This window comes from Fundulus heteroclitus, unplaced genomic scaffold, assembly GCF_011125445.2.
Source record: "Fundulus heteroclitus isolate FHET01 unplaced genomic scaffold, MU-UCD_Fhet_4.1 scaffold_99, whole genome shotgun sequence".
Lineage (NCBI taxonomy): Eukaryota > Metazoa > Chordata > Actinopteri > Cyprinodontiformes > Fundulidae > Fundulus > Fundulus heteroclitus.
Window position 1 is genome coordinate 373,118 of NW_023397461.1, and position 11,904 is coordinate 385,021.

At 56.9% G+C, this 11,904-nt stretch overlaps 1 protein-coding gene across 1 annotated transcript in view; it reads right to left on the bottom strand.

Moving 5' to 3' along the window:
* Window positions 1-11,904, bottom strand: part of ccdc88c (coiled-coil domain containing 88C) — a 39,902-nt gene that overhangs the window by 2,730 nt on the left and 25,268 nt on the right. Inside the window, exons 17-28 of the mRNA XM_036135049.1 lie at window positions 11,736-11,863; window positions 10,264-10,399; window positions 10,067-10,162; window positions 9,827-9,988; window positions 9,467-9,744; window positions 8,686-8,829; window positions 7,608-7,794; window positions 7,392-7,537; window positions 7,230-7,319; window positions 6,885-7,156; window positions 692-799; window positions 530-625 (exon numbers count right to left, since the gene is read on the bottom strand). Of these exons, the coding sequence (XP_035990942.1) occupies window positions 530-625; window positions 692-799; window positions 6,885-7,156; window positions 7,230-7,319; window positions 7,392-7,537; window positions 7,608-7,794; window positions 8,686-8,829; window positions 9,467-9,744; window positions 9,827-9,988; window positions 10,067-10,162; window positions 10,264-10,399; window positions 11,736-11,863 (1,843 nt within the window). The remainder of the gene's footprint in view (window positions 1-529; window positions 626-691; window positions 800-6,884; window positions 7,157-7,229; window positions 7,320-7,391; window positions 7,538-7,607; window positions 7,795-8,685; window positions 8,830-9,466; window positions 9,745-9,826; window positions 9,989-10,066; window positions 10,163-10,263; window positions 10,400-11,735; window positions 11,864-11,904) is intronic.

Here is an 11,904-nt window from a genome sequence, read left to right on the forward strand (position 1 = left end):
TGTGTTTGGGTCACTGGTTCTGGTCTGTGTGTGGGTCAATGGTTCTGGTTCTGGTCTGTGTGTGGGTCACTGGTTCTGGTTCTGGTCTGTGTGTGGGTCAATGGTTCTGGTTCTGGTTCTGGTCTGTGTGTGGGTCACTGGTTCTGGTTCTGGTCTGTGTGTGGGTCACTGGTTCTGGTCTGTGTGTGGGTCAATGGTTCTGGTTCTGGTCTGTGTGTGGGTCACTGGTTCTGGTTCTGGTCTGTGTCTAGGTCACTGGTTCTGGTTCTGGTCTGTGTTTGGGTCACTGGTTCTGGTCTGTGTTTGGGTCACTGGTTCTGGTCTGTGTGTGGGTCTCTGGTTCTGGTTCTGGTCTGTGTGTGGGTCACTGGTTCTGGTCTGTGTGTGGGTCACTGGTTCTGGTTCTGGTCTGTGTGTGGGTCAATGGTTCTGGTTCTGGTCTGTGTGTAGGTCAATGGTTCTGGTTCTGGTTCTGGTCTGTGTGTGGGTCACTGATTCTGGTTCTGGTTCTGGTCTGTGTGTAGGTCACCTCTACATGTGACGGGGGAGCTGGAGCTGGAGGTGTGGTGGCTGAAGTCTCCAGAACCGGGTCGGCCTCCAAAGACAGAGTCTTCATCAAACGGACCTGGAATCATTTAGCAGGGTTAGGAAGGCCCAGAGGTCCTGGTTCTGAGCGCCGGAGGCTGCCTACCTCTGGGTCTTTGGATCACAGCCGGAACCGGTCTGGAGCTGCAGGTCCGGTTCACTGAGGGGGGCTGAAGGTTCGGAGTGGAAGTCAGGCGGTTCTGGTGGGCCGTACCTGAGAGGAGAACCGAGAGGAGACTTTGAAATTCTTTTGGACTTCATGATCAACATCTACAACATGCAGCCGTGTTCCTAGAGAACGCCCAAGATCCAATGTGTTCTGATTCTGCAGAACCAGAGGAAGCTCTGGTGTCAGGTGGATCGGTACTTTGGCTCTGGTCTCAGGTGGATCGGTACTTTGGCTCTGGTCTCAGGTGGATCGGTACTTTGGTTCTGGTCTCAGATAGATCGGTACTTTGGCTCTGGTCTCAGATAGATCGGTACTTTGGCTCTGGTCTCAGGTGGATCGGTACTTTGGCTCTGGTCTCAGGTGGATCGGTACTTTGGCTCTGGTCTCAGGTGGATCGGTACTTTGGCTCTGGTCTCAGATGGATCGGTACTTTGGTTCTGGTCTCAGATGGATCGGTACTTTGGCTCTGGTCTCAGGTGGATCGGTACTTTGGCTCTGGTCTCAGGTGGATCGGTACTTTGGCTCTGGTCTCAGGTGGATCGGTACTTTGGCTCTGGTCTCAGATAGATCGGTACTTTGGCTCTGGTCTCAGGTGGATCGGTACTTTGGCTCTGGTCTCAGGTGGATCGGTACTTTGGTTCTGGTCTCAGGTGGATCGGTACTTTGGTTCTGGTCTCAGGTGGATCGGTACTTTGGTTCTGGTCTCAGGTGGATCGGTACTTTGGTTCTGGTCTCAGATAGATCGGTACTTTGGTTCTGGTCTCAGGTGAATTGGTACTTTGGCTCTGGTCTCAGGTGGATCGGTACTTTGGCTCTGGTCTCAGGTGGATCGGTACTTTGGTTCTGGTCTCAGATAGATCGGTACTTTGGCTCTGGTCTCAGGTGGATCGTACTTTGGCTCTGGTCTCAGGTGGATCGGTACTTTGGTTCTGGTCTCAGGTGGATCGGTACTTTGGCTCTGGTCTCAGGTAGATCGGTACTTTGGTTCTGGTCTCAGGTGGATTGGTACTTTGGCTCTGGTCTCAGGTGGATCGGTACTTTGGCTCTGGTCTCAGGTGGATCGGTACTTTGGTTCTGGTCTCAGGTGGATCGGTACTTTGGTTCTGGTCTCAGATAGATCGGTACTTTGGTTCTGGTCTCAGATAGATCGGTACTTTGGCTCTGGTCTCAGGTGGATCGTACTTTGGCTCTGGTCTCAGGTGGATCGGTACCTTGGCTCTGGTCTCAGGTGGATCGGTACTTTGGCTCTGGTCTCAGGTGGATCGGTACTTTGGCTCTGGTCTCAGGTGGATCGGTACTTTGGCTCTGGTCTCAGGTTGATCAGTACTTTGGTTCTGGTCTCACGTGGATCGGTACTTTGGCTCTGGTCTCAGGTGGATCGGTACTTTGGCTCTGGTCTCAGGTGGATCGTACTTTGGTTCTGGTCTCACGTGGATCGTACTTTGGTTCTGGTCTCAGGTGGATCGGTACTTTGGCTCTGGTCTCAGGTGGATCGGTACTTTGGTTCTGGTCTCAGGTAGATCGGTACTTTGGTTCTGGTCTCAGGTAGATCGGTACTTTGGCTCTGGTCTCAGGTGGATCGGTACTTTGGTTCTGGTCTCAGGTAGATCGGTACTTTGGCTCTGGTCTCAGGTAGATCGGTACTTTGGCTCTGGTCTCAGGTTGATCGGTACTTTGGCTCTGGTCTCAGGTGGATCGGTACTTTGGCTCTGGTCTCAGATGGATCGGTACTTTGGTTCTGGTTTCAGGTAGATCGGTACTTTGGCTCTGGTCTCAGGTGGATCGGTACTTTGGCTCTGGTCTCAGGTGGATCGGTACTTTGGCTTTGGTCTCAGGTGGATCGGTACTTTGGCTCTGGTCTCAGGTAGATCGGTACCTTGGCTCTGGTCTCAGGTAGATCAGTACTTTGGTTCTGGTCTCAGGTAGATCAGTACTTTGGTTCTGGTCTCAGGTAGATCAGTACTTTGGCTCTGGTCTCAGGTGGATCGGTACTTTGGCTCTGGTCTCAGGTAGATCGGTACCTTGGCCCAGGTCTCCAGACCCGGGCCAGATCCAGCGTCTGTTCCCTCCACAGCCTGTCCTCTGGTGCTCCCATAATTCTCATCCAGGCAGTAACTCAGCCTCTTCCATGTTCCTGAAAGTTTCCAAACTGCCTTTTAGCCTCAAAGTTCTTGAAAATGAGGTTTTCAAGGAACTAATGGCGTTTTTGGGAGAACGTGGTATTGTAGAGGTTCTGGTTCTAGGGCTTTCCACGTTCCTAAATTTAAGCGTGTGCTTGTAGCAGCTAGCTCGGTGTTAGCGTGCTAGCAGCTACATTTAGCTGCTGCCTTGTGGTCAGGATGCCGTTTCTCAGGCTGTGAGGACTTCTGCAGCTCTGATGTGACAGAGAACGTTCTTAGTGGAACTTGGTGACTTTGTGTCTTTTCAGGGGGGGGGACCCTAGCTTTCTCTGCAGCTGCTGCCCCTTGGCGTATGTTCAGGGAACATGGAGGTTCCTTCCACTGTTCTGCTGATGACTCCCAGGTGTGTCTGCTATGAAGGCAGCGGTTTCTCAGCAGACTGACGCTTTAAACGCCTCAGTGATGGTTCATGGTGGAACCTCCACCTCCGCCATAGATCCGCTCCGTGGCTCAGTGTGTTCGGCTGGTCATCTTCCTCACCTCTGACCAGGAGACAAGTAGCTGACCGAGCAGCTGGCCAGGAGACAAGTAGCTGACTGAGCAGCTGACCAGGAGACAAGTAGCTGACCGAGCAGCCGACTGCTGTGACTCTGAACACACGTGTCGACCCTCCTCTCCATTTACCGCCATGAATGCTGCGGCCGCTGGCAGCCAACCCTGTGGACCAATCAGAAAGCTTCAGGAAGGCGCTGTGCAGGCGGCGCTGGAGCAGGAAAAAGAGGGGGGGTAGGGGGGGGGCTGGGTTTCTGTGCATCAGTGAAGAAGCAGAGATGTTGTGCTGCAGGATGATGGTCGGTGAGTTATCACATTCAGCTCTGACCTCCACCAGCTGCAGGATTCTGAGATGATTAAACTTTAATGGATGACCACCATCAGCCTCCTGGCTCAGGTTACCTCCTGCTGCTAAATGTTCTGCTGGGCCGGTTCTGGAGGCCAGAGTTCAGCCAGAGGTGGCGACCAGCAACGTGGAAGTGGTTTCTCTCCATGCGGCCGTTTCCTGTCAGCTCAAACTTTCCCTTTGACCATTTCTGAAGCGTAGATGTGAAACCTGAGGAACAGGTACTGCAGGCGGTTCTGCTGCTGTCTGAAAGCCAGCCTGCGCTCACACGGCTCCACCGCTGCAGAGAAAACCCGCCCAGCCGGTTCTGATCAGTTCTGGACGAGTCCGATCAGGAGAACCGTGGTTGATCAGCCCGTCTCAGGAACCTGACCCTCTGCAGAGGTTTGTTACGACGAGTTACAGCTGTCTGAGGGTGCAGTTCCATTACCGACCACCAGGAGGGCTCCACCAGAACCTCCTGCTGACACCTGGAGCCGGCAGCACCGGGCCGAGGCCGGCAGCACCGGGCCGGAGCCGGCAGCACCGGGCCGGGGCCGGCAGCACCGGGCCGGGGCCGGCAGCACCGGGCCGGGGCCGGCAGCACCGGGCCGGGTCAGCTCTCTACCAGAACCGCTGCAAGTGTTTGGATGCAGCAGCAGCAGCAGCAGCAGCAGCAGGCAGGTGAAAACCTGCAGCGAAGCAAACTGAGGGCGGCAGGGAGAGGCGGGGCTTATACAAGAAGGAGGCGGAGCCAGGAGGCGGAGCCAGGAGGCGGAGCCAGGAGGTGGGGCTTATACAAGAAGGAGGCGGAGCCAGGAGGCGGGGCTTATACGGCAAAGAAGGCGGAGCCAGGAGGCGCAGCACAGGCGGGACGGAAGATGATTCTACTTACGATGATCAGGGTCCAGCAGCATGCAGAGAGAGAGGTGATGATGATGATGGTGATGATGAAGGGGGGGGGGGGGGGGGGGGTTAGAAAACGCTGGTGCCTGTGATTGGAGGACTACTGATGGCGTCGGCTGTGATGTCAGAGGACGACCAAAAGCGTAGCCGTCTGATGAGGGAGAGGGCGGGCCGGGGCGATGAAGAGGAGGAAGAGGAGGAGGAGGAGGGGAGCAGCTTGTCCTGACTTTTACTGCGAAGGAAACGCAAACGTTTGGGGGGAGGAGCTGAGAGAAGGAGGGAGGAAAGGAGTGAGAGAAAGGTTACTGATGATGTTCCCCAACAGAACCCACGCAGAAGAACCCAGTAGAACTTCAGCAGAAACCTGAGCTCAACACGGACCGGACCGATGAGCAGGAAGTTCTGCCTCAGCAGATGAACCGGTCCAGCTACCGACCCACAATCTCCTCTGGGTCATCAGAACCAAGCCCATTTTAGGGGACCCATCGGTTCTCAGGTTCTGCAGGGTCAGACCGGAGAACCCTCTGAAGCTGAGCAGAAGGTTTCCGTCCTGATCGTTATTCACTACTGCAGTCCTCCAATTTCCCTGGACACCACAGAAGAAGAAGTTCTACCTTTAAACTCAGCTGAATAAGCAGAGGGCAGGTTCTGCGTCCTCTGAGCGCCCAGAATGGACCGCACAGGTTCTGAGGACGGTATAAAGGAGCTGCAGGCTCAGCGGCGCCTCCTGGTGGCCGTGCTGCGCTACAGCATCAGAACCAGAACCCAGAATGGACCGCACAGGTTCTGAGGACGGTATAAAGGAGCTGCAGGCTCAGCAGCGCCTCCTGGTGGCCGTGCTGCGCTACAGCATCAGAACCATGTTCTGACCCGCATGGTTCCACGAGCCCTTCTCACTGCCATCGGACCTTTAGGTCCGTGTCAGCATTGCTCGTAGAACCTAGAATGGTTTCTATGAGTTTTATTTCATGTTCCTGCTGAGGTTCTCCGTACTGCCGCGGTTCTTAGAGGCCTCAGCATCACGGTTCCTGCTGATGAGGAGACAGAACATGTGGGGAACATGTGTAGCGGAGTCATGATGTTTGCTATGATCCAGCCATGTTCTAGCAGAAGATGGAGAACATTTCTGAGAGGTCTTTCAGGTAGAGGGACCTGAACCGGACTTTGGTTCTGGTTCTAACGGCCCGGTGTGAAGGTCATGATCTGCTGAATGACTGGTTCTGTCCCGGTCCAGGTTGAGCTGAGCTCCTTCGTGAAGAACAGAAGATACAGAACCATACAGAAAGTTTGGACCATGCATGATGAAGAACCTGCAGTAGTGGTTCTGTTCAGCAGAACCTCCAGCATTGGTTCTGTTCAGCAGAACCTCCAGCATTGGTTCTGTTCAGCAGAACCTGCAGCAGTGGTTCTGTTCAGCAGAACCTCCCGCACTGGTTCTGTTCAGCAGAACCTGCAGCAGTGGTTCTGTTCAGCAGAACCTGCAGCACTGGTTCTGTTTAGCCCGCGGTTAAAGAACGGGCAGAACCAGCAGTGCTAGGTGCTAAATGCAGAGCCAGCCGGCGGGCCTAGAAGACGGATCAGAACCACCAGCAGAACCACCGTCAGCCCAACAGGTGGAGTAAAAGCGTCTGGAACCAGAACGTATTCCCGGCTCCAGAGCGCCCCCTGCAGGACGGCCCTGGAACCGCAGCCAGAACGCCTAGAATAAAACCTGCTGCTGAGAAATGTGGATCGGTGATAAGTGGTTCTGAAGCACTTTGTCTACTGGACCAACCGGGCCAGAACCGTGCTGAGTCACAGGTTCTGGCTGGAACCAGGTGAGGGGAGACGGCGCCTCCTCTTGGGGGAGAACGGGTCGACGCTTTAACCAGAACCGCTGGTTCTGGACCTGTGCATGAAGACTGAGGCTGAATCAGAACCGTTTGCAGAACTCTTTGCTGAAGGCTGTTCCAGGATCGGGTCATGATGGTGAGGCCAGAACGGATCTATCCATCATTGGCTCAGAGAGAGGCTTACAGAACCACCGGGACCACCAGGTCCATATCTCTGCAGCGGCACCAGAACAATTCTGCAGAAACTTCAAGTCTGGTCGGTTTCATACGATCCACACGGCCTGATGGTTCTGGTGCCGCTCTGGATGCTGGGCTCTGTGTTCTGCTGGTCAGAACCCAGAGGTCTGCTGTCCCTGTGTTTGGGTCAGGGGAACCAGAACCTTTACGGCGCTTACCTCGGCTGACGGGGGTCAGCGCCGGACTCTGGGCTCCCGGGCTGGCGGCGCCGTGCGGGTCGCTGGCCGTGCGTTGGGGCGGCGGGGGCGGAGTCTCTGGGGGCAGCAGCGGCGGCGTGGCAGGCAGGGGGATGTCCGGAGCGCTCTTGGCCCGCTCCCGGTTCTGCTCCCGGTTCTGCTCCCGGTTCTGGTCGGGCCCGCGCTCCCGGCTGCTCTCCTTCCTGGGTTTGATCAGCTTGACCAGAGCTTTGGCTCCGGCCCACTGGCTCCTCCTGAAACAGGAGCGACCTGTGAGCGGGCGGCCGGGGGACACGGAGGTTCTGTTCACCTGAGGCGGGTCAGTACTTCTTGGGCGTGGGGTCGTAGAACTTGTACTGGTCCATGATCTTCTCCTCCAGCTTCTCCTTCTGCCGGCGCAGCGCGTTGAGCTTGTCTCTGGCGGGAACAGACAGACAGGATGAGCGGCTGGGCGGCGCCGGCCCGCGGGTTCTCAGGAGAACGCCTCACATGTAGAGCTTCTGCTCCTGGTGGTACAGCTCCTTGCTCTCCATGCTGCGCTCCAGCAGCGTGTGGTTCTGCTGACTCAGCAGGTTGATCTGGCTCAGCAGGTGGTGGTTCTCCTCCTCCAGGTTCCCCTTCAGGCGGCTCAGCAGCTGCAAACACAGGAACCCGTTTCACACGCTCCCGGGTCAGAACCCCTCGGCCCGCCGGGCTCCAGCTTACCTCGCAGTGGTTGTCCAGTTTGGTCATGGTGAGGTCCAGGTTCTGGTGCTGCTCCATCAGGGAGTCGTAGCGGGCCATCCACTGACTCACTTCCTGCTGAGCTGAGCTTAACGAGCTCTTCAGCTCGTTAACTCGCCGGTGGAGGCCCTGGTTCTGCTCGGCCTGCTGCGATTGGCTCTGGGTCAGTCTGAGCAGACGAGGAGATAAAGTCAGACCCGCTTTGAGCCCAGGTTGGTTCTGATACTCTAGAAAACCTTCCAGCAGAACATGATGAGATGAAGACCTACAAGCTGAGACTACCTCATCAGCTGTGGGACAGGCTAACCGTGAGGAGGAGGCTAGGAGAGGAGCGGGCCGACGGAACCGAGCCGGGATGACGGAACCGAGCCGGGATGACGGAACTGTTCTGATGGACCAGAGGCCACACCGGCCTAGTCAAAGTCCTGAGCTAGAGACATTAAGACTAGAAAACTGATGTTTCCAGATGTGCTAAGCTAACCCCAAGAGACCTGTATCAGGTCCAGATACAGGTCCTGCACGCTGTCCCAGTCTGTCCCAGTCTGTCCCGGTCTGTCCCAGACTGTCCCATTCTGTCCCCATCTGTCCCCATCTGTCCCATTCTATCCCATTCTGTCCCATTCTGTCCCATCCTGTCCCATTCTATCCCACCCTGTCCCATTCTGTCCCCATCTGTCCCATTCTATCCCACCCTGTCCCATTCTGTCCCATCCTGTCCCAGTCAGTCCCATTCTGTCCCACTCTGTCCCAGTCTGTGTTTGTAAAGCGGGACAAAATGAGTCTTGATCCCTGTCAACAGGCTCCTGACCCGGACTGTCCCGGTCTGTCCCTGACCCGGTCTCAGGTCGTCTGCATAGAACCTGCTGATGGTTCCTGGACCTGCTCTGTGTGCTGATGAGGAGTCCGGGTCATCCGGGTCAGAATCAGCCCAACAAAAGGTTCTGGAGACGTTTGACCTCCCATCCAGGTGAAGATGTCTGCAGACATTCTGACCCGCTGGCTGAAACGGTTCTGCTCTGGTTCTGCTCTGGTTCTTCCCTGCAGGTGAAAGTTTGCTTACCGGTCCACTTCAGTCTTCAGCTGCAGGTTCTCCTGCTGTAGCAGCCGGTTCTTCTGGACCTCCTGCTTCAGCTCCTCCGTCTCCTTCTGACCGCGGCCCTGTTGCTCCTCCCACGTCTCCTGCAGCTGCAGCAGGGCGCCGTACCTGCAGCGACAAGCGCACCTGTAACCCTGCTGTGAACCAGAACCTGTGCTGGACCGGTGCTGCAGGTCCCAGCCTGTCCTGAGATGGAGAACCCGGGACGTTCCTCAGGGTTCCCTGGTGGCTTCACGTCTCACCATAGATCCCCCATAGACAGACAGAGACAGAGAGACAGACAGAGAGAGGGACAGACAGACAGAGAGAGAGACATAGACAGAGGACAGACAGACAGAGGACAGAGAGACAGACAGAGAGACAGACAGAGACAGAGAGAGACAGAGACAGACAGACAGACAGACAGACAGAGAGACAGACAGAGGACAGAGACAGAGAGAGAGACAAACAGAGACAGAGAGAGAGAGAGAGACAAACAGAGACAGAGAGACAGAGACAGAGAGACAGACAAACAGAGACAGACAGAGACAGACAGAGGACAGGGACAGGACATGTAGACTGAACCATCTCTGTGCTGCCCATCTATTCTAGTCCTGATCTTGGACCCAGAACCTCCTCCTGGTCTCTGATGACTTTCAGGTAAATCAGGACCGGCCAGAGAAGGCCTGACTGCATCTTCCTCGCCTCCTCTTCCTCGTCTGTGACGGCGGGGAACGTTCTGTGGGGCGGTGGGAGGGTGACTTACTTGGCGTGCAGCGCCCTGTGCTCGCTCTCCAGCGCCCTCTGCTGGCCCTTCAGGGCGGCGTGCTGGCCCATCAGCTGCTCGTACTCGTGCGCCTGCCTCTCGTGCACGCTCAGCAGCCGCTCGTGGTCGCTGAGCACGTTCTCCCGGGCTCGCCACGCCTCGTCGCGCTGACGCTGCCACGACTCCGCCTCGGTCTCCAGGGCGCTGACCTGGCCCTGCAGCACGGCATTCTGGGCCATGAGGGAGGCGCTCTGCGAGGAGACGGTGGAGTTCTCCACCTGGGGCAGAGAGAGGAGGTCAGCGGCGGTCCCGGTGCCGGTCCTGGTGCCGGACGGGCTGGGCGACCCGCACGGAGCTCACCTGCAGCTTGGCGGTCTGCGTGTGCAGGGCGGAGTTCTGCTCCTGCAGGGCGGAGGCGTGGCGCTGCAGCGCCGCCATCTGGCTGTTGAGGGAAGCGTTCTGGCTCTCCAGCTGCTTGAGCTGCTCCTTCAGCAGGCTGCTCTCCGTCTGCAGGGAGGCGTTCTGCAGGAGAACCGCCCTGTGGTTAGGAGCAGGCGGGACAGGGAGACGGCGGCGAGAGGTTGTCGGTTCAACGCTTACGCTCTTTTCCACGGCGATGAGGTGGTCTTTGATGCGCAGCAGCTCCGCCGTGGCGCCGTCTGCTCCCTGCCGCCGGCCGCCGTCCTGCTGCTGCGTCTGCAAACACAGCAGAGCGTCACTCACACCCAGCCGGTTCTGGAGAACGTGCAGTTCTGTGAGGTTCTGGTCCAGCCCGGCTTGGTTCTGGCTGAGCTCACCAGCTCGCTGCGTAGGCAGACGTTCAGAGCGTTGCTCTCCTGCAGTTTCTTCTCCAGGCTGCTGATCTTCTCCTCCTTCAGCTTCAGCGTCTGCTGCACCGTCTCCTCCAGCCGGGTCTCCAGCAGCCGGAACCTGCTGACGGGTCAGACGGGACCAGAACCTCCGTTAGCGGCAGAACGGAGCAGAAGCTCTAGTAGAAAACAGCAGCAGGGCTGGTGGAGCCACGGTATGATGGCGTGAGGCTCAGCGGAGGCTTCCACCTTAAAGCTCAGATAGAAAGGAGGCATCTAGAGCAGCTTTATGGTGCGTGATGGTAGATTATCGTTTTTAGTCATAGTAATAAAAACGTGATAATTTTACAGGATGCTGGGCGCCTCCAGCGAGGGACACATGAGGAAACCACAGCCAGTCAGTGGAGAACCACCACTTCACGCGCTGTGAAAAGGCCTGTGGTCCTGCTGCAGATGGTTAGGATGGCTGTGGATCTGGGCAGCAATGTTTAATTATCCGACCCGGCAGCTTGGGAAAGCTACGCCTGTTAAATCCCCGCCATGCTGCCTGCTAGCATCACCATCATGGCTACTACCCCCCCCCCACTTCCCTCAGAGTTCATTCCTAACCATCAGCTCAGGAGCACATCTGGACACAGCACTGATTTTAAGGAGGAATAGCGCCTCCTACAGCCCCTCCTATAGCGCCTCCTACAGCCCCTCCTATAGCGCCTCCTACAGCCCCTCCTATAGCGTCTCCTACAGCGCCTCCTACAGCCCCTCCTATAGCTCCCCCTACTGCCCCTCCTATAGCGCCTCCTATAGCCCCCTTATAGCGCCTCCTATAGCCCCTCCTACAGCCCCTCCTATAGTGCCTCCTATAGCGCCACCTATAGCCCCTCCTATAGCGCCCCCTACAGCCCCTCCTATAGCGCCTCCTATAGCTCCCCCTACAGCACCTCCTATAGCGCCTCCTATAGCCCCTCCTATAGCCCCTCCTACAGCCCCTCCTATAGCTCCCCCTACAGCACCTCCTATAGCGCCTCCTATAGCCCCTCCTATAGCCCCTCCTACAGCCCCTCCTATAGCGCCTCCTACAGCCCCTCCTATAGCGCCTCCTATAGCCCCTCCTACAGCCCCTCCTATAGCGCCTCCTACAGCCCCCTTATAGCGCCTCCTATAGCACATCTCCTATAGCGCCTCCTGCAGCGCCTCCTATAGCTCCCCTTACAGTGCCTCCTACAGGGCCTCCTACAGCCCCCCTATAGCCCCTCCTATAGCGCCTCCTACAGCCCCCTATAGCGCCTCCTACAGGGCCTCCTACAAATAGCAGCTGAATATCAAGGTCTAGCGGTTACTGCAGAGCCGCGGCGTTCTCACGGCAGCGCTAGAACCCGGTTCTGCACCACACAGGCCTAGAACACAGCAGAACCAGACTTCACGGAGGTGACTACAGCTGGCAGGAGAAGCTGAGGAGCTACCTGTCCTCCTGCGTGAGCTCCTGCTGCAGCAGCTCCTCCCGGTTCAGTCCGATCCTCTCCAGCTCCTCCTTCAGCCGCTCCACCTCCACGTTTTGCTGCTGGACGCTCAGCTTCTCAGACACCAGCTCCTGCACACAGAACCGAGTTAGACGGCATCAGACCCAAGGAG